Here is a 22777-nt window from a genome sequence, read left to right on the forward strand (position 1 = left end):
AAATTTAAAGCCAAAGAAATAAATCCTCCAGATATTTTCCAGTGTAGAAAATTTCATTTCTCGAATTTCAAATAAAAAGTCTTTATCTACCACATGTCCAAAGTCAAAAAATATTTTGTTTTAAACTTAATCAAAAGGAGAATGTAAAATCTGAAGTAAAACGTGCAGTTATGATGTTCAGCATTATGGAAAACTTAGATAAAAACAGGCATATTTCTGGTCAGTACCTTTATTCATGAATAGAACTGGTACATTTAGATCTATGATTTCTTTTCCTTCTAATTTCCCTTTGTTCAGATTTAATATATGTTCATTATTTCTTTATAGCTAAAGAACTCAGATATCCTAAAATGGTATACACTGTTACAACTATGAAAAAATGTACTTAATGTCTGAAATTAAATAAACCAACATTTTACCTTTAAAAAAAGATACATGCTGGCAAAACAGCCACTAATTGACTTCAACACACCGATCTGAGCTTAGTCGTCACTGAAGTCCCACGGCCTCAGTGACCTCATGTGTTTCCTACTGCCATGTCCCTGTCATCTGCTTCAGGGTCTGGCACATGTAGGTATTCAACAAACAGTCACAAAATGAGAGGATGAACATGACCTTTAAGTAAAACAAAGTTGTCTAAAACAAGGAGTAACCGTAATGGTTGCAATATTTTAAAATCCAAAACAGGTACTAGGTACCAAAGCCATAATTGGACTCTAACTGAATAGTGGAATTTCTCGGACGCTGGCGGTGTGGGAGGGGCTATGAAAGCACCAGAGGCAGCGCTGGCTGCGCTGACGAGGAGGATTCTTAGCCTTCCGCCACCTGCAGACACAGGGCACCACGTCAATGGGGCAGTCAGCGCTCCTGCTGTCCTGAAGGGCTATAAAGTTTCCTGCTTGAAAGCTCACTTCAAAAATAATAACAAGTATAGCAAGCAAATCCAAAGTATTGGATACACACACCCACAAAAACCCCTGACATGTGATTTCAACAAAGAGTATTCAAACTCCTGAAATACTTGACAGAAAAAAGAGAAAAGTCTATAGAGAAAGGTCAACCAATCCCTCACACGGAGTTGGTCACACCGGAGAGTCGACTCTAAAGACAGCGCCAGCAGCCACCAACACTGAGCTGTCTATGCCCACTCACTGTGTCCTGGCGCACACGTGCGACACAGAGCACGACCAGGACTGGGGACTTAGCCTCCCAGGCTCAGCAATCCTCGGGGCCCTGGGCTGTGTGAATTCCGCACTCCTTAGAACCACCCGAGGAGGAAAGCACTATCCTTTGTCCTGTTAGAGAAAAGCGAGGTTCACAGTGAGGTTCAAGATCTGAACTCTGGTGGGCCCAGGGCCTAAGCCGCTGAGCAGCGCACTATTTCCTTAGAAAAAGAACATTTTAGATGATCTTACTTCTTTACATTTGGGGAAATTTACAAAACTCTTCTGTCTGCATAATCCATGAGAAATTTGGAAGGGCTCCAGAAGGGAGGCTGGTGGGAAAGAAGCCGCAGAAGAAAATCTGAATCACCCCAAACTCGGCATGTGTTGAAAGCATGGGGCACAGGTGGGCTTCACAAGCGCAGCACACAGAGCGCCCAGAGGGAGGCGCACGAAGCCATCAGAGCGGGCTGGGCACGGGAAGCCCAGCGGGGACGGAGCACACAGCCAAGTCCAGGAACGACGGGCGTTGTCCAGGCGGGACCTGAACTTGGAACCAGAGCCTCTTCTCCCACACTCCCCATCTCAGAGAACGGCTCCAGGCAGAAGACATTCAAATGAAGAACAGGAGACCACTTCCTCATTCAGCAGAAACTTACAGTCAGGATCCTGCTAGGTACCAGGCAAGTTTAGGTAAAGAAAGCATTTGTTCCCAAGGAGGTCACAGTCTTGGGGACAAAAGAAGCCTGTTTATTGAGGACCTCCTGTGGGGCAGACATGATCCCAGATGGCGCACTAACGCCTGAATAAAACGCACATGGTTCTTGCCCTGTGAGCGTCCACTTTCGAGGTGCCACGGGGCATGAGGCAGCAGGGAGGAAGAACGGGAACTCGGAGGAAACTCAGAAGAAAAGGTGAATTCGCGACACCTTGGAAGGATGAGTTTAGTGGGTGACAAGATGGGAGAACATGCCAGCAAAGGGAGAAAGCCCGGGAAGCAGAAGAGTCACAAGCAGAGGATGAAGGAGAAGAGGGCAACCGACCCTCTCTGCAGGGGTCAGAGGTCAGAATCCAGGCTCAGTCTTGAGAACTCCATCTCTGGCTCTGCAAACTGTATATCCAGACAGCGTGCGATGGAAGGGGACGATGATAAACTTACAATTCACCGACAGCGACATGTCTATGAGGCTGACCAGTAAGTCAATAGGCAATAAAGTAATAGGGAAGAAGCAGGGGCTGAAAATGGAAAGTTCCAATCACCCATTGCTTCAGTTTAAACCCCTTCCGTGCCTTCTTCCTCCTGTGGCTTCCCAGTTCTGTCTGCATCACCTTACACTGGGCTGCCACCCTTTAAAACAAACAAAACACTGCCATCTATTCTAACAACCATCCCTAAAAGATCACTGAACACAAAGAAAACCCCTCTTCTCAAAGCTCAGTTACTTAAATTAACCAAGTTTATGTAAAACCTGCTGCACTGCCCTTCTTTTTCCATTTCACAGCAGCCTGTCTGAGAACCTAAGTTGAGGGATCAAGTTCCAACACAGCCTTCGCACAGGAATACCAGTCCCCACGTCGCCTCGGCCCCCTATTCCGCACCACCTCCGGATGCGGCCGCAGCACAGCATCCGATACCCTTCCAGTCTCGGCGCCCCGTCTTCGCTGCTGATACCAAGTGCGCCTGATGAGCACCTGCTGGTCTCAGGCGACACAGCCCCATTGTGGTCCCTTCCGTCCCTACCATAAAGCTCTCCCTAGACGACCGCCACCATGCCCTTTCCTCCCCATGCTGGACTGGCCAGCTCACTAATGGAAACAGATTGCTCTGGCACAGACGACAGTCATCCAAGTGTACGTGACAAGTGGGAAATGACTATGCAATGGGCAAACCCTGGGGACCAAACAAGTACCGCCTCCAAAGACACGACCTCCCTTCAGCAAACGATGTCACAGTGCTGAGCGTGGGTGGAATGACTTTGGACCAGGGTGCATTCTTAGCCCTCAGAGCAGAAAATAAGAAAATAAAACTTGACCTACATCAGTTTAAACAGCAAGTAATGAATGATCAAAGTACAAGTAGCTACCAAATGAGACCTCAATCTAGAAAAGAGGAGGGTGTGCGTCTAGGTGCCGAGAGACAGGACATACGAAGCCCCTGACCTACCACTTCTAGAAATTTCACCTACACACGTTATAGGCACATACAGAAGGACATGCACCTCGCTGTTTAAATTAGCAAAGAACTGAAAATCACCTAAATGGCCATTAAATACACGACAACTAAGTAAGTTAGAGAACATCCATGACATGAGGTTCCACACAGTAGGTCCACTGCACTGATCTGGAACGATGTCTGAGATGGATATTAGGGGGAGGAGAGAAGTGGCTCCGTTGTTTAACAAGCTCTAACGTGTGTCTGTCTCCACAAGAGGAGGTCCGCACACCTCAAGGATTCCATACACGGAGGGAGAGTGCCGACAGGACAGGAAAGACCTGTCATGGGTCTGAACACCGTGTCAGGGAACATGCGAGTGGGGGGTGGGGGGCACTTCTACCACTTTAGTTGAAGCTTTATTTTGTATTTGAAATATTATCCATGTACAGGTAATACTTTCTCACTTTTTTAGAATAAAAACTAATGAAGTTATATAAGAACATAAATTTTTTGATTCTTAAGTAGTTTCTGATTTCAATTTACTGTACTTACACTTGAAAACATCTCTTACCTTTTAAAAAAGTTAGGGATTCCTAGTAGCACTTTCCTAAAACACACTAATCATTTCGGTGTTTCTGGAAAGACCAAGCCCGTTGTTCTCACAGCACAGATGTCACCTGCAATGCTAACCACTCTCGCCCCCGACTGTGACACTAAACCTATTCATCAATGTGTAAACAACAGTAAGTTACAGCAAACTTCTCTACTTGATCTGTGAGCTTTGGCACATTAGCTTATCTCTTCTGAAAATTAAATATGAGCAACCTTCACAAATGCCATTAATACTGATGTTTTTAAATGGGAAAAAATACTTTTTTCATGCAAATAAATTGAGTGGTAACAAAATGAAATTCTAAAAAAAGTAAGTTATATATAGTTTAAATTAGATTTCATTAACCATCAGAACAAAAAAAATATGGTAAAAAGTTCAGGTATATGTCAAAGTGAATTTATATAACACGACAATTTCCATAAAGCTAAATGCTCAAACTGACTGCTAATCATTTATAAAAAAGAACTTTAGCATGTTTATCGATACCTTGATGTTAAAGAAAAACAACCACGAGGTTTCCAGTCTTTCGTTTATTTGGATTATTTTCTTTAGCAATTTACTCTATTTACCAATGTAAATAGAATAATCAGTTTCACATCTGTTTCAAGTTAGTATTTCCCACTCTTAAGCACTAACATAATACAGTTTTACACAATTCCAAGAATATTCAAGTAAAACACTTCCCTTTGAGTTAACTAAATTGCTAAAAGTTAGCAAAAGTGCATTATTTGTGAATAATGCAAAACCTACAATTTGTGGGTGCTTCCTTTTTTTTGTAGACCTATAAGGAAGAAGAACCTCTATGAAAATATAAGAGCAACCACCTTCACATACATGAAAAAATATTTAAAGGTGAGTCAAAATATAGTAATAAGTTACCCACAATCATATTTATAAAACAGAATGTGCAACATGACTCCCAATTCAAGAAATACATTTAAAAAGACTAGGAAAAAATGTACTCACATATTAACAATGTTTTATTTCTAGTGGTGGTTGGGGTTCCAAATACATCATTTTTCTTGATATATTTCAGTATACTTAAAATTTTCTACAATAGACACTACTTTGTAATCAGAAAAGAGCTCGTTTTAAAATAAGGTGTTCAAAGCAAAATGCAATAGTTTAAGTCCCATTACCATAAATTCCAAGACTTTCTTTCCTTATACCACAATTGTGTGGTAAACATAGTACTGTTTTAACAGCAAAACCCTGGAAACAACACTTACGTATCCACCAACAGGAAAGTGGCTACGTGACAAAAACCATGTAGTAAAATAATAGCATCCAGGAAAAATAATTCCATAGATCTAAAGGTGCTGGTATGAAATCACTATAAAGTTGGAGTGCTTAGAAGGTATGCTTTCTCACTTTTATTTGTTTATTTACATTTAGACTAGTTCTGAACAGACGTCGCAGATATTGAGCAAACTGGGAATAGTGAGGCAATTAGGCGTCTCAGTGAAAGACTTCATTATGTGCCCTTTAGAAGGAGCCCACTTCTTGTTTTTCCAATTAAAAAAGTTATTTTTAAAGGCCACTGACTGGAGATTGGAAATGAAAATGTTACTAGAGCAAAGAGACCCGTGATAATCGGGTTTGACTTTCGCATTTTTATCAAGAATTATGACATTCACATCACAACAGAGAAGAGAAAAAGAGAAGCCCAGAAAAGATGGACGACCAAGTCATGAACGGTTACAAACACTTTTTCAAGTTCCCATTAAATGTTTTACAATTTCGTTTTGCAGTAAAGATGTGCTATAAACCATGCTGCTTGCCAACACACACGAGTTTACCAATGTTCCTTGAAAACAGGGAGAGAGCATGAAAGCTGCATTATAGACAGTTAATTTTCAGGGACTAGACCTACGCGAACCACCTTTTCGGTGCGTGCGGGACAAGGCTCTCGACTTCCCAGGCAGTTAAAGGAGAGCTGAAGGAGAGCAGGAGACACATGCACGTTGTGTGCGGGCCACACGGCCCAGCAGAGCAGACCACGGTTCCAATACTGAGCTCTGTGGTTTTCACACAATGATTTGGACTCTCTAAGCGCTGATTTCGTCTGTTTCCGTGAGACACTAAGTCTGCCTCCCAGAACACGAGCCAAGATGAAATGAGAGCGCACAAGCAGCCAAGCACCCTGCAGGCGGACAAAACAGAACAGCAGCAACAATAAGGAGAGAGAAGAGAAACACCCTGGAGGGAAAAGGCCCTCCCAGGCTCACAGCAACCCAGCTAGAGCAGGGATTTGAAACCATAGGATTGTTTCCAGAGAACAAGTACATCAAAAGCCTGTACTCTGTGCAAACTTAGACCAAGCAAGTCAACTTCTTTCTGCAACTTACCCTAAAAAGCAGGTATAACTGTTGGCTACAAAGAGCTTGCTCATAATGAACAAGTATGCTTCATACAAAGGTCATACAATGAGCACTCCCGTCATTTTCAAAAAGAAAATTTTAACTTTAGAAACGAGACTGAACAGTTCGAACCTCTGCTCTGGGAACCTCAGCCTCGAGTGTAACTGTCTGTGGTCAGTCCCCAGGGTCCGAGTCACGGCCATAGCAAATGAAGCCCGGAAGTCAGGACAGAGGTCTGGGGTCCTCCGAGGCCCCGTGCGTCCCACTCTGCCTGGCCTCGTTCCCTCTCAGCAACACCAAGGTCTCCCGACCACGTGCACGATGGCTCTCCACTCACCATGTGCCAACTGCACAACCCTCTCTGCACACCCATTACTCTGCTTGTTCTGTAAATATGGGCGTCCCTCGGAGATCGGTCCTGAGCCATGGGTCTTCTAGAACATTCTTCCTGGAGGATTCCAGCGCACCCCACAATTTCAACGACAACTTACTGACGGACCAATGGACTGCCAGGCTCTACCTGAAGCCCCACCTGCCCCCGAACACCGCCAATGAGACTCGTCCCTAGAATTTAACGCTGTCCTGCTTTATGGAGTCACTCCAGTCACCCCAGACAGACACCTGAAGGGACCCTCTTGTCACAGATCTCATCCAGCGTCCCTCCTCATAGCCTGACGCCACTGCCTCAGGAGAATGTCACCTGCACAACGCACGGCGCCCGCTTGCCTATCACCCGCACTGCCCCACACTCATCTCTCGAAAACCCCAGTCTGCTTCTTCACCTCGCTGCTTGACAAGCTTCAGGGGTTCTCGATGCCCCTGATGTGCCTTTGTGTGTCCTACAGACCCTGATGGTCTGGCCTCTGCCTGTCACCCCAGCCTTCTCTTCTCCACGTCCCCACTCTGGCCACATTAGACAATCTGTAGGCTATGGTCCCCTCTTCCGGGGAGGACCCCTCTGCCCCCGCTGTCCCTCCTGCTGGTGGCAACGATTTTCATATGCCATCAGTAGTGAGAACCTGGTCCAGCACACAAAAGCAGTGGCGGTAACACTGCGGGACATAAGCCAGACAGAAACAGAAAACTGCTCTACGTAGCACTTATATGTGGAATCAAACGCTTAGAAACAGAGGGCAGAAAAGAGGCTGCCAGGGGCTGGAGTAGGGGGTGGGGAGGAAGTAGAAATTGGTAAAAGGATATATACCAAAAAAAATCCCGAAAGTCAAATGCTTTCCTATATACCAGCAATGAACAACTGGAATTTGAAATGAAAAAACACGACATTATTTATATCAGTACCAAAAAAATACATACATATGAAGTACTTAGGTCTAAGTCTAACTAAATATAGATCTGGTCTATCTATGGAACACTACAGATATCTAATGAACAAACTCCAAGAACTAAACAAATGGAGGCAGAGTCCGTGTCGGACAGAAAGACTCAGTGCTGTGGAGACGGGTCTTCTGAACGTGATCGAGAGTCAACATAATCCAACCAAAGTCTCAACAAGTTACCTTGTGGATGTCGACAACTGACTCGAAAGCTTATATAAATAGCCAACAGCATTAAAACTCAACAACATAGAAACTTATAGACACAGATAATAGTTTAGTGGTTGCCAGAGGGTAAGGGGGGTGGGGGGTGGGGGGTGGGAGATGAGGGTAAGGGAGATCGAATATATGGTGATGGAAGGAGAACTGACTCTGGGTGATGAACACACAATGGGATTTATAGATGATGTAATACAGAATTGTACACCTGAAATCTATGTAATTTTACTAACAATTGTCACCCCAATAAATTTAATAAAAAAAACCCAAAAAACTCAACAACAAGAAAACAAACAACCTGACTACAAAATGGGCAAAGACCTTAACAGACACCTCACCCAGTAAGACCGATGGCAAGCAGGCACGTGAAGAGATGCTCCACATCAGACGTGATCAGGGAAATGCAAATTAAAACAACGAAACACCCCCCACACCTATCAGAACGGCCAGATTCCGGACACTGACACCACCAAATGCTGGCGAGGACGTGGAGCCACAGGAACTCTCAGTCACTGCTGGTGGGGACGCAAAGGGTGCAGCCACTTTGGAGACAGTGGTGGTTTCTTATAGAACTAAACACACTGTCACCATGTGACGGCAGCAATCGTGCTCCTTGGTGTTTACCCAAAGGAGCTGAAACTTACGTCCACACAAAACCTGAGTTTACAGCAGCCTCATTCATAATCGCAAGAACTTGGAAGTGACGTGATGGATAAACAAACTGGTCCATCCAGACTATGGAATTTTATTCAATGATAAAAAAAAAAAAAAAAAGAGCTGTCAAGTCACAGACCTGGAGCAACCTCAGAAGCATATTTCTAAGTGATAGAAGCAAATCTGACGCAAACCCCACAGGAATGTACACCCAAAGTGAACCCTAATACACACTGACTTAGTTAATCAGAACATATAGACATCGGTCCAGTAACTGTAACAAACGCACCCCAGCCCGTCGAGATGTAAATAACAGACCAAACAGTGTGCTGGGGAGATAGAGGCTGTGAGAACTCGCTGTACTTTCCAATTTCTCTGTAAACCTAAAACTGCTCTAAAAAACTAATCTGTTAATAAAAAATAAAAAGAAATGAGCTATCAAGCTATGAAAAGACATGGAAGAACTTCACACGCATGTTCCTAAGTGAAAGAAGCCAGTCTGAAAACGCCACACGCTGTATGATTCAACCACATGACATTCTGGAAAAGGCAACACCATGGAGACCGTAAGAAGGTCGGGTGGCCAGGCGCTGAGGTAAGGGGGAGGATGTACAGGTAAATCACAGAGGACTTTTAGGGCAATAAACTGTTCTGTACGGTACAGTAACCATGGATACAGGTCATTATACATTTATCAAAACCTACAGAAAGTACAACACAAAGAGTGGGCCTTAATTACTGATACTGGTTCATCAATTCTAACAAAGGAACCACAGTAATAATGCAAGACGCTAACTACAGGAGAAACGTGAGGTGGAGGAAAGGGGGAAAGTCTATTCATTTTTTTAAAAGCAATGGACAAACATTAAAGAAATACTAATTCTACTGCCACTTTCACCTCAACTATTGATGGAAGGTTGGCAATTTTAATTTCCTTCCTATCTATAAACTCTTCTGTATCCACATCCATTTCTTTCCTTTAAACCTCAAACTATCCCCCTCTGTTGCTCGCACCCGATTCTTCCCACTCTTGCCTCGGCCAGGACTCTGAAAGCCTGCAACCCTCCCTCCCCTAAACTTGTTCAAGTTCCTCCCATGCGAAAACCACGCAAACAGAAGCCTCCCTTAGAGCCCGGGTGTGAGCTCCTTCCTGCCAGGCGTCCACCGGCTGCCCCCACGGCCCTGGGACGCGCTCCCTCCAACATCACTGAGGGCTTCCTCTTGTCAGTCTCTCGCTTGCTCGTCACTGCACCCCCACAGCACTCGCGTCCCCCCCTCGCCCCTGGGTCCTAAGGAGTTGCCTCACTTACACACTGCTGCAATCCCCCACAAGTTCCACCCGTCCTAAACTCCATGCCTCCTCCAGAGGCGACCTGTCTGTCACCTACCTGCTGACAACTCGCAGATTTCTCCCCAGCTCCACACATGTGCAGTCTGTGCCACAGCCCCACCCGGGGCCACAGGAACCCAGACATTCTATTCAGTACCCACTTCCCCTCCTGGGGCATGGACTCCACAGCCCTCACACACCCAGCTGCCCCGTCTGTGGCTGAAGCCAGGGCTCCAGCGCCGCCCAGACTCAGCTGGTCAGGAGGAAAGCTGCCCAGGCCAGAGTCTCTCTCCTGAGAACTGGAACTGAGATACAACCGTCTCAGCTGGACACCTGAACTAGAAAAGCACACGGACCAAGGTCACGTGCAGGTGAAAGGACAAAGCCAGTCTGCAGAGCGCCAAGAATGAAGGCGATGGCGCAGCCCCGGGAGGAAGCCAGTAACCACCTCGGTGCTGACTTGCTAGCCGGATGTTCCTGTCCGTCCATTCTGGGAGATACCATCTTACCCTTCCCATATGCTTATTTATTTATGTATTTTTTGCCTACTAAGCCAGTTTCAGTGGATTCCTATGCCTGTAATCAAATGACCTCTAAGATATCCTTCTATGTACTTCCAAGAAACGGAAAAATACTGCCAATAAACTATGTCCTGCCACCATGGTGCACCCTGACTTCAGAAATATTAAAAAGCGGGCACCTGTGACTCAGCACCATGGGACCCAGTAAATACTTATTCCATGTCCACTGTTCCATGCGCTGGGATGGAACCTGTTTCTCACCTCCCCAAATTCTGCGGGTCCTTCGAGGCTAAGTCCCAACCAACTCGAGCGTTTCCTGGGTCAGCCCAAGGCAATGCAGGTGTAGTAATTACTCTCTCGTTATTTAACTTGTTTACGTCACATCGCAACAAGCTCATACTGAGGACGCGGACTTTTCCTTCGGTTTCAAACCCTACACAGAGCTTTGAGAAATAAACACTAAAAACACTCATTTATTTTGAGAAAAAAGTTGTATTTATTCAAAAGGTGGCACTATTCAGTTTTCCACCAGGCTCAAGAAAGAAAAGATTCAAATAATTTAAACCACAGAACAGATCATTATGTCCTTTTGTTTTTTTCAATGAGAAAAAGGCCTAAGCTGCAGCCAAGGAGAATTTAGGAGGATAGTGTATGTAGTTGCTCCAATCGCAGTTGTCAGGAAGCAAAATCAAAACTACAGTGAGGACACCCGCCAGAACTGCCGAATGACAGGACCGACAGTACTAAGTGTTGGCAGGAAGTGAAGCCACGAAACCCTCCGACTCCGCAGGGACGCCGCGCCGGGCGGCTGGCCGTGTGCACCGGCGCCCACGCGTCCCGCACGACCCAGCGTGAGCGTCCAGGCCGCCACGACACACACGCAACTGCCCGTAAGACAGAATGAGTGGTGTGTTCACACAACGCAAAACAAGGTGGTTCCACCTCAGACAGAATGCGGAGCCAGAGGCCCGACGGACGGAAAGAGACGAACCGCATGTGGCCCTGCGCACGATGTTCAACAGGCGAAGCCAACGTGCGGTAACAGGTGGGCCGGCAGTCGCGCGTGGGGAGGGGCAGGAGGAAGGCTGGGGACCCGGGGGTCAGCGCACAGCCCCTCAAGCTGACCTGCCTGCAGTGCAGCCCAGACGCCCTCACGCCCGTGCGCGCATCCCCGGCCCGGCTGCCTTCTCAGGACCACGGCCCCGGCGGAGGGGCCAGCACGTCACACCCCCACCGTCCCGCGCCGGCCGCCTGCAGCCAGTGACCACCGTGGGGTGCGAAACGCCAGCCCGCAACCTCCACAAGGGACGACTCGGACGCCGCCGCACCGCAGCTCTCACGGGGCTGGGCCCCGCCCCCCGCCCCCCTCGCCTCCCCAGCGGCGCCCACAAGGGATGTCCCAGGCCCTTCCAGGGGACAAAGCCTGAGTGCGCATGTGCACTTCATGTCTGTGATGGATGTTAAGTCTGCATGTCAATAAAAAGGAGGGAAAAAGGGGAAAATTGTTTTGCACAGTTAAACAGCAAGACGCGCGCTCCCCCCTTGAGAGTCTGGTCAAATGACAACTCCTTTCCCCAGAGGAGATGGGCGACTCGGTGGGAGACAGGGTCAGTCCCCGCAGGGCAGGGTCCCCGCAGGGCAGGCCCGGGCATCCGGTGTGCAGCAGAAGCCCCGGGCGCGACACAGTGAAGGGACACGGATCCTGGGGGGGCCCCTGCCTACCTTGCTGTGCGCGCGCACGTGCGGAGTGACTATGGTTCGTCCACCCTTATCCTAAAGTTACGATAAGAATAATTACATGACGTCACACACACACTTCTCCCCAGAAGGTGCTTCCGGCTGGCAGAGCACGTTCCACAGCCTCGTGTGCACACCCGCGGCCCGTCCGCGCTTCTGCCTCCATTTCCCGGGCTGCCGCCACCGGCGAACACGCCTGTTTACTGTCTGCGACAGCACACAGCCCTGAGGCACCGCCCTCGGCCAAGTGTCACAAAGTGCCTGAAGCTCACTCGGAGAAGACACTGCGTCGGTGCCCCGTTCTGCCCCGGCCCGAGCGGAAGGGCCGTCGGCGCAGGATCCGCGACGCCGGGAGCGGGGCCGACGGGCGCGCGCGGTCGAAGCCCTGCCTCCAGCAGCCTTCCCTCCACACCTGCTCCCAACGCCCGGAGCAGGTGACACAGCAGGGCGGCCGCGGTGTCGTGGGCGGAGAGCAGCCCGCGGCCGCCCGGCCCCCGCCCGCCCGCCCGCCGGGGGCCCAGACGCCGCGGACACACGCAGGCCGCTCTTACCTTCCTACTCGCGCCTCCGAGAGACACCTTGGGCCTCGTTTTGAAATCCCCTTCAAAACTAAACATCTTTACAGCTTATCCCATCGGGGAGGAGCCCCGGATCCTGAGAGCAGCGGGCCGGGCGGGGAGGGGCTCCGGGGGCGAGGTCCCGGGGGAGGGGTCTCCTGCGGGGGGTCTCCGGCGGGGAAGACGAGGCCGCGCCTGGGAGCGACCCCGAGACCACCCTGGGGACTCTGCCCGCCCGGGCCTGCCCTCGGGTGGGGGGGCGGCGACACTGGGGGGCGGCTCCTCCTCGCCTCCCCCGTCATCCACGCCTCCCCACCTCTCCGGTCGAGGCTGAGGGCGCCGCAGGGAAGCGGACCCCGCACTTGCACCAGGAGCAGCCGCCGGGAGGGAAGATGGCCGCCGGCCGCCGCCGCCGTGCGCGGCCCCGCCGCCGTGCGCGCGCCCGCCATCGACACCGCGGCGCTCCTCCCGGCGGCCTGCCAGCGTGCGCGCGCCCGCCATCGTCGCCGCGGCGCTCCTCCCGGCGGCCTGCCAGCGTGCGCGCGCCCGACATCGACGCCACGGCACTCCTCCCGGCGCCCGCCCTTGATGGCGCGTCGGAGCGTGGGAACGTGCCGCGGTGACCTGAGCCTGGGCGCGTAGGTGAGGTCGGGGCGGGGCCGTGTGGGCGGGGCCGAGGGTCGTGGGTGCTGGTGACCCGGAATTGGACTCGGATGTCGGGTGTGCGTCTGTCTGGGAAGCGGGCTCGTAGCCTTCAGTGTGATGCCCAACGACTGATCTGGGAAGAGAAGGGTACGTTTTATTACATCCTTAGTTCCTGCAGGGAGTGCATACATTTCACGTGGTCACCTGGTTCACGTGGGTACTTCGCAGGCACGTGTAGCATACACATGCATACACGTGTACAGAACTGTATGTTATGTACACGTACAGATACCTGTCACACGCACATGTGTACATCAACATATACACATACATATGTATCATAGACATATGACTAAAAACCAAGTTTTACAAAGTAATACTTATCATCGTGTGGGATGCACTGGTTTGCTTTTTTTTTTACTCTGGTTTTTTTTTAACGCTGTTTGCAAACCACTGTGTTGTAGCTTCTAAGACACACCTATTCAATCACCTTAAATAAAAAATAGGGACGGCCCCAAATGCTGGCAAGGAGGCAGAGAAACCTGACCTCCCATATGTGAAATGTGGCAGCCACGCTGGGGAAGTTTGGCAGTTTCTTCTTTAAAAGATGAAACGTACACAATCTCAGAAAAATCCTGCCCCCACCCCCCACACATACACTACATATATAGATGAACTAGGTCACCCTATAGACTCTGAAAGTATTTTTTTATTATAAGTCAGGATCAAAAACCTTGAAAGCCACTGGATTAGTGTGCTGCTTCCCATCAATACAGACGTCTACTCTGCTATATCAAGATCCTTGATTCATCAAAAATGTCCAAATTGTACCAATTTTGAAACGTTACAGATTTTGTAAATAGACCATCACATTTTCCTTAAGCTGTCAAATGGGCAAAGATTAAAAATATTGGTGATATGCAGCATGTGCTCTTAGTCGGTGAACTGCTCTGAGGTCTGAGGTTTTGCCTCAGATTAACTCGCTGAGGTCTAGCCCAGGAGTGAGGAGCGGGCAAGCCCCGCTGACTGGAACACCAAGCCCAGTTCTCCATTGTCAGCTTTGCTGGTAATTAAGGTGTGTTGTCTCCATCTGCTGGGGATTGTTCAAGTTTTCTCATTGGCTAAGAACGTAGGGAGGGAAGATGGTGCTGTATTTACTGGGCCTCTACAAATCCCAGCACTGCTGTCCCCTCATTTGGTCTCACGTGTCCCTCCTGCTGTGGTGTAAGCACCCCTGTGCCAACTCGGGTGCTTTTACAGGGTGGCCCCATCGTGTGAGGGACCACTTCGCCTGGTACTCACCCCACTGAAGAATTAGTAACCTGCCCCCATGCCAGAGGGAAAACTGGCTTCTCCAAGGAGTGTCTCCGACAGGATGATACCTACTGAAGGATTTTCAAGGATTTTTAAAATGCCCTTTTATAGAACATTTCAAGCCTAAGAATGCGGAGAGAATGGCATAATCAATCCCATCAGCCAGCTGTGATGCTTATCAGCTCGTGGCCAATCTCGTGTAACTTACACACCACTCATTAACCACTGTCCTCCATTATTGACATTATTTCACGTGTAAATATCTCAGTATGTGTTTCTTTAAAAGCGGGATGTTTTTGAAGACATAGTTATCACCCTACGAAAACCAACAGTAATTTTCCACGATAATTTTGACAATAAAAGCTTCCCAACCACATGTGCTTGCCTCAGAACTGAGTGCCTGTGAAACGTGACTCCCGGTGCCTTACCTGTCTTCTTCCAGCCCACAGACTCCTTAGGCGTGAAGGCGCTGAGCAGCTCACTCTTGTACCTGCTGCAGTGCGTATGACAGGCCCTCAAATATATGTGAATTCAATCAATTACTAATACAAGGCAGTGGAAAGAGGTAGGTTGAAAATCATAACTTCTATGACACACCTATTTGAACCCCTGAAATGAAAAATAGGGACAACCCCAAACGCTGGCAAAGAGGCAGAGAAACCTGACCTCCCCTATGTAAAATGTGACAGCCACACTGGAAGAGAGTTTAGCAGTTTCTTTTTTAAAAGATGAAACATACACTTACCTTACCACCCAGCAATTACACTCCTGCACATTTATCCCAGGGTAATAAAAATGTATGTTCACGTGACATTTATACATAAATGTTCACATTAGCTTTATTTGTATTGCCCAGATCTGGAAACAACCAAAAGAGTGACGGTCAAGCCAACTGCTGCGACCCCAGCTTGGGTATTACTAAGCAGTGATCAAAGAACAAACCATTGGCACACACAGCGACTTGGGTGCTCTCGGGGTGAGGCTGAGTGAAAAAGTCACACCCAAATGGTCACATATATACTGGGTAATTCCACGTATATGGCAAAATGACAGAATCGTAGAGACAGACTGGCTTTGTAGTTGTGAGTGGGGGAAGGCGGGTGGGACGACTCGGACAGCAGGAGGAGGGAGGTCAGTTCCACGTCTTGGTCTCGGTGGCGGTTACATGAACTCCATGTGACCAAATGACACAGAGCTGTGAACACACACTGCCAGTGTCATGGCTCTGGTTGGCTGCTGTGCTGTCATTATGTCAGACGCAACAATGGGGCATCTGGGGGGCGCATACAGGACATCTCTGCACTATTTTTGCAACTTCCTGTGATTCTATAACTATCTCAAAATAGAATTTTCAGATATAGCCTAAAATAATAATAATAATAATCTTGAATACCCCTTACAGGTGAGTTTTTCTAGTGTTTGAAAGAGCCCTGAATGCTTTGTCCTCCTCAATTAGAAAGCATGCTTCCTTTCTTCTATTTCTTTGCTCCAAATCAATGTAATGCAACATATGCCGTATATTTTTAAGCTTTTGTTTGGGAAGCTGTAAGACTTCAATTTATGTGAAGATTCTGGCTAAAAATTGTAAATTGTTTCAGAAGGTGTTTTGCAACTTGCAGAAGGAGAGGAAGGAAAGAGTTCCTCCCACCAGGACTGCGTTTACTCCTTTTCTCCTCTCTCACACACCTTGTCTAAGTGACCCACAATTCAAACATTCGGGAAAGATTAGTCAGATTTTTATTGTAAGGATTTATTATTTAGAATAATGATACATATTAATTATTAACAAAAATCAAAACAATACCAATATAAGCAAAGTATAAGAGAAACTTTCCATGTACCCTACACCCTCATCTATCTACCCATCTATCATCTATTATCTGTCTATCATCTATCTATGATTTATTATCATCTATTACCTGCCTATCATGTATCATCTATCTGCCCACCCATCTTAGTTTCTTAGTACTGTTGCTGTAACCAATGATCACAAACTTAGTGGCTTCAACAACAGAAACTGATTATCGTACAGTGTGGGAGTCAGAAGTGTCACTGGGCTAAAACCTGGGTGTGTACAGAGCTGTGCTCCTTCTGTATGTTCTGGGGAGAATCCATGTCCTTGCCATTTCCAGCTTCTAGAGGCTTCCAGGGTTCCTTGGCACATGGCGCCTTCCACTCCGGCATCACGCCTACCTCTGCTTCTGTCCTCCCATGTCAGACGCTGGCCCTCCTGCCTCCCTCTGATAACCATGGTCCCACTCAGATAACCGGGACTATTGCCCCATCTCGACATTCCTAATTTATCCCATCTGCAAAGTCCCTATTGCCAGGTCAGGTACCTGTTCACAGGTTCTGGGGATGAGGGTGTGAACATCTTTGGGTGTGGGGGACATTATTCTGTGTGCCAACCTGTGTATCTAGGATTGTTCTGTTCTTAAAAGAGATCATACTCCCCACAAGCCCCAACAACTTGCTTTTGTACAGAATGCACCCTGGACACCCTTCCCTGGCAGAGCTCACATACAGCATCCTGCGTCTGCTTCAGTGTGCTGAGAATCCCGTGTGTGGCTGGGCCCGACTGTACCTGCTCCCCACATTCCCACTGGCTCTCGAGCCAAGAAACCAGCCCCACTGACAGACCGCAGGGCCTCATGGCTCTCGGGACCTGCGTTTTGGTGATACAGATATACTGAATAAGCCTGGTCGTTTCAGACTGTTATTAGCACCAAACATCTGCACCCGAAGGGCGTTTTGCCTAGTTCATAGGCCAAAAACCAGTTCCACGATGAACAGCATCCACAGGCCAAGTATCAGTAACACTCTAACATCCTCCCCACACTGTCTGTGCATCATCACCGTCATCATCACCATTTTAATCATTTTAAAAGGTTAGACAATTAAGAGTGAGCTTGGCAGCCAGCGGCATATGGAACACGGGGCCAAACTGGGACGAGGTGAGCTGCCAGGACCGTCCCGGAGCCCACCCCCAGCTCGGCCAAAGTACTACATCTCCAAGCGTGCTGTGTTTGGGAAAGACATACTTTCGCTCCTGTTCAAAGTCACCTCCAAGTAATTAAGTGCTCGAGTATAGAAAGCGGCCGCGGAGAGCAAACGCTGCCATGTACCGCGCATTCTTTTCGGTCACGCTTGCCCCTGGGTGCAGCCCTGCACTCACTTCCTTCTCAGGCAATCCTCCAGGTAAATAGTACCGTCCACATTTCCCAGATGCAGAAACTGGGCCTTAGGGAGCGAGCTGACAAGTCTGCCTGCTGCTCTGAGCAGAGCGAGGACTCAAGCCGGGAATTACCGCGTAACCCCGCAGAGCCCGAGTTTCCCTGGAGAACGTGGCTTTGTGACCTGCAGTAGGTCACGGTTTGATTTCTATCAACACCAACACAGATGAGGCCCTGCCTCAAAGATGTTCATAAAACTTTTTCTGTTTGCTCCGGGGAACAGTGCTGTAAAACAGCGGTGTTGTAAAGACTTGCAGAGAGCACTTCCCTGAAGTACTTTCCAACAGTTAAACACCAGGGCGCCCGGTGATACCAAAGAGAGAAGACATTTTATTTAAAATTACACTGGCGTAGGACCATCCGAGTAGCCCTAAGCTAACATTTTCATTCAATTGAGACACAGCTACAGGTAGGGCAGTAAATCTCTGATACAAGGAGCTCCCGCGGAGCTCAGTGTGACGGAGTGAGCAGCCCGTCTGCGGCAGCGCGTGTTTGCGAGATGCTCAGAGCAGGCTACAGTCTGGTGCACAGCGGCCGGTCTTACCATTTAGGCTGTGAGGTCAACAGATCAGGAGACCCTGCCGCTGAAAGGACAGTGTCACTCAGAGGATCAAGAGGAGGGGCATCCAGGATGGGGGTGAGGGGAAGGGGCACATGGTTTCTGCAGGAAGCAGCTGCCAGGCGGGCTGAGCGGGCTTGGGACTGGCAGCTTTGAATAATTTTGGCAGGTTCTGGGGGGCCGAGGAGCCACCCTAGTTGTTGGGACCTGGCCCTGGGTGACTAGTAGCCGCAGTGTGAGAGCCCAGAGAGAAGGTGATGGGGGTGGGCACTACAGAGGCTGGTCTGCAGAGTAGGTGCTCACAGGTGGGCGGGTGTTTACTACCTCAGGTATTTACCTGACCAGCTCATCCTCTCTCCCCTTCCCTATCTTGCTTGCTCGTGAAGTTAAGATATGGCCATATGTGCCGTATTTTGAGCACAGTTTTTCCCCTTAAAATATATCCAAGTCTAGAAGAAATGACTCTCCCTCAATGACATTACAGCCAGTGTCCCTGGGAAGGACCCCCCTCTCCGGTCATTGGAGGAGTGCGTTCATCTCACTTCCCCTCGCAGAGGGGTTACAGGACCATGTGTCAGAGAACCATGAAAGAAAACGCTTTTATCAGAGCCCTCCACTGTGGGTTTGCATTTCAGGGGAGAAAATGTCCTGGAAACGTCATTCAAACCTGGCACCTGCCTGTTCTAGGACTGTGAATGGTGTGGCCACAGCCGTTGGTTGGATCTGGGGTGTCCTTCCTGCTTGAGCCAACACCCCTCTGTCTTCTCTATCTGGGGTGTCCTTCCTGCTTGAGCCAACACCCCTCTGTCTTCTCTCGTTGGCTCCCCTAGGGCCCTGTGCCTGTCTGTGGCACATGATGCTGCTGTCACAGAGCTCGGTTACTGCGGTTCTCTCTCCTCCTCAGGGTCCCCTTGTTTAAGCGCATGGAGTCTTCCCCATCGGGTATCAAATGAAGCCAGGAGCCTACTCAGTGGAGCCAGCACATTCTCTACCAGTGGACAACTGGTCGACAGCTAGCAGGCAGCCAGTGGACAAAGGTCTCCTTCAGAATAAGGGATTCTGTCAACAGTTCTCTCTGCCATTATAATCTATCTTAAAAGGAAGGAAATTCTTAGTAACAGACAATTGAATGATACAGCACAATGTGTTACACATTTGAGCGAGCTACTGTATCTTTATGTCACAAACAGAAGTTAATGCAAATGTGGCAGACTGTTTTCTAAAAATGGCTACAGAAAAATGTCCAGTCCCTCTTCCAGAACCTTTCACACCTCCTCCAGTCAAGTCATGAAATCTAATGAATGAACTCAGCCTAACATGTTTTTATTCATGGCTTTTTTTATTGTGGTAAAATACCCATAACATAAACTGTACCATGTTAACCATTTTAAGTGCACAGTTCAGTGGCATTAAGTACCTTCATTGATGTGCAGACATCACCACCACCATCTCCAGAACTTTCCGTCTTCCCAAACGGAAACTCTATGCCCATTAAATAGTGAGTCCCCTTGCCCTCCCCCAGCCCCTGGCACGACCATTCTACTTTCTATGATATGAGGACTCCATATAAGTGAGCTCATGCAGTATTTGTCCTTCTGTGACTGGCTTCTTTCACTTAGCAAAATCTCCTCAAGGTGCTTCATCCATGGTTGTACCGTGCGTCAGAATGTCCTGCCTTTTTAAGGCTGCATAATATCCCATTGTATGTATAGACCACATTCAGTTTATCCAGTCATCCGTTGGTGGACACTTGGGCTGTCTTCACCTTCTGGCTACAGTGAATAAATGTCGCTACCACCGTTCTTGGTTTGCGTCTCCATTTTCAATTCCTTGGGGCATATACCTAGGAGTTGAATAAAACTAAACTTTTACGGCAAAATTTCATCTCTGCTATGGGAAAAATTATAGCCACATAAAGAAAACATGAAATCTAGTCTGCATGTGAAAACAAAAGTTGACTTAGTTGCTTCTCCAGCCATGACAACTTCTCCGAGGATATTGCAAGGCTGGTGGCTTGGTGGGGAAGAGTGGTAAGGCTTCACACACGTGGGTGTTTGCTCTCGGAACTGGCTGTTATGACTGGATTCACCACCTATTTAAGAGCAGACGCTCCGGGACTTTGTAATAAAAAAGCTGTATTATGAATGTGCTATAGAGATTTAAACTTTAAAATTTCATAGGACAACCTAATCATATCCTGGGTTTGGCAGTCATTTCTACACGAAAAACAGAGTACAGTAATAAATAAATGTATGTCCGATGGTCAGATACCACATAGAAAGCAAGGCTTCTAATCCACCTGCAGCTCATCTTTCAAATTAAATTTGCTAAGTAGGTTTATGATTATATTTTCCCCAAGGGAACGTAATTACTTTAAAATATTTTATGTATTTTTGAGATGCAAAGACTGACATACAAATATTAAATAGATCAATATTAAGTAGAACAAAGATTGATAGCCATGGATGTGGTCCAACCCTCTCACTTTACAGATTAGAAAATTTGAACTCAGAGAAGTCAACACACCGAGAGCTGGCCCGAGCAGCCAGCCGTCGCTCCCTCCTCACAGGTCCTTCTTTTCGCAGGACCCCTGCTGCTGCCCAGGGCCCCGGGGCAGCCTCCCTTGGCTGCTACCTGCTTCTCCTTGGCAAGGCCAGGTAAGTCCTTTCTGTTGAGGGCACCGGTGCTATGTTCCACTCCCTGGGTCCCTCGCCTCAGCTGCGGAGCTGGATACGAGTGGCAGTGAGTTACTGTTTCACCTACCCAAGTAATATCGTAGAACTTTTTAAAGCTTCTTATCGGAGAAAATTTTAAACATATGCAAAAGTAAAGCGACGGGTATCATAAATCCTCATGCTCCAGTTACCCAATGATGTTCCAGCTTCAACGATCACCAACCCCATCGTTCATCTCGTTTCCTCTCTGGCCACCTGCTTCCCCCACCACTTACCATCCTCCCAGCTCCAGATAATTTTGAAGCTAACTCCAAACCCTGTATCATTTTATCCACAGAGACCTCAGGACGCACTGCTGAGACAAGGACCGCTTTTCCCGAAGCCGGACCCACAGTTCCATGACCACACCCAAAGAAGTTAAAAACAATTACTCAACTCATCGAATGGCCTCACTGTGTGTGGATTCCTGATTGTCTAGTAATTTTTCACTTTGAGTCAGGATTCAAGTAACGTTCATAGGTTGCAATTTGTTGATATCTCTAACGTTTATTTTAATCTCTAGGGCCCCTCTCTATCTGTCTCTTTTATGACAATTCACCTTTGGAAGAGATCAGATCCTTTGTCCTGGAGAGGCCCCCTGCAGGCTTCATAAAATGCACCCTATGTGGGGACAAGTCAGACCTGGAGTCCTGGTCAGTTTCAGGTTCCATTTTAGGCAGGACTGCTCCCCGTGTGGCATCCTGTGCCTCCTGGAGGCCCGGCACCGGGCTGTCCTGCTGTCCCCGACCATCACTGCCTGGATCCCTGACTCAGTGAGCAGCTTGGCAAAGGGAGGGGCTCGAGGTCATGTACCCAGTGTGCTCCACTCCTGCTTCCTGAACTGTTTCTACGCAGAAACCGCCCCGCATCCCCTCGTTGATAGTTGGTAACAACTTGTAAAGGACAAGGGTGAGTGCTCGACTGCTTCTTACCTGTGTCTGTGCCCTTTGAAAAGAACCTGTTGTTTCCTGAGCCATGGCCACACTACCAGCTGTGCCTTGTCCCTGAGAGGCAGCTCTAAACCCAGCGCTTGTCACTCCCACAGAGCACTTCTGGGCATTTACACTGATGGGGTGGGGCAGGGAAGACCCGCCCTCATTAGAGGCTTCTGACCTGGGGGGGAGTAGGCTAGCCATTGAGGAATGGCAGCTTCTGTGAGCACAGTCACACGTGGTGGCCGGGAGGGTCCCGCCTTTCGGAGGCAAGGACACCACATGTGGCATCCGACCAGCCCTCGCCCTCATCCTGCCGCTGCTTCTGATTTGTATCCGTTTGCTATTACAAAGCTGTGGTTATAAGTATAGCACTTTCCTGAGTTCTGTGAGTCTTTCCAGTGAGTTGTTGAACCTGAGGTGGTCCTGGGAACCCAGGAATTTGGAGCCAGCTGGCCAAAAGTGAAGGCAGCCCTGGGGACCCCCAGACTCCCAGCTGGTGTCAGTGGAGGCAGACTTGTGGAGAACGAGTGTGCCCCTCACCTTGAGTTTGACTCACTCAGTCCCAATGAAGGGTTTTGTATAAGTATCAATAAACACACAAACATGTTTTAAACCGTAGCAATTTATCTGTGCTCAAATTGCCTAGCTTTGGCTAATGGGAGCCCATGAGACCTGGGTCCTGAGCCCATCTGACATGACTCTTGCCATTTTGATGGCTTCCTCCATCTGGAATG

General features: G+C 48.3%; 1 protein-coding gene and 1 long non-coding RNA gene across 3 annotated transcripts in view; one reads left to right on the plus strand and one right to left on the minus strand.

Annotated features, from left to right (window-relative positions):
* Positions 1-12776, minus strand: part of UBE3C (ubiquitin protein ligase E3C) — an 81644-nt gene extending 68868 nt beyond the window's left edge. The window contains exon 1 of the mRNA XM_074315031.2: positions 12638-12776. Coding sequence (XP_074171132.1) covers positions 12638-12703 — 66 coding nt within the window. The 5' untranslated portion in view covers positions 12704-12776. The remainder of the gene's footprint in view (positions 1-12637) is intronic.
* A 406-nt stretch (positions 12777-13182) lies between these two features.
* On the plus strand, positions 13183-22656 carry LOC148757355 (uncharacterized). 2 transcript variants are annotated; one of them, XR_016021868.1, is made up of 3 exons: positions 13183-13285; positions 20980-21051; positions 21407-22656. It is a non-coding gene; the product is annotated as an uncharacterized LOC148757355 (long non-coding RNA). The 2 variants fall into 2 exon arrangements; XR_016021869.1 differs by lacking the exon at positions 13183-13285 and adding an exon at positions 13301-13435 and having other exon boundaries at positions 21407-21585.
* Positions 22657-22777: the final 121 nt, after the last annotated feature.

This window comes from Rhinolophus sinicus, chromosome 8, assembly GCF_057876585.1.
Source record: "Rhinolophus sinicus isolate RSI-liver-muscle chromosome 8, RSI-T2T, whole genome shotgun sequence".
NCBI lineage: Eukaryota > Metazoa > Chordata > Mammalia > Chiroptera > Rhinolophidae > Rhinolophus > Rhinolophus sinicus.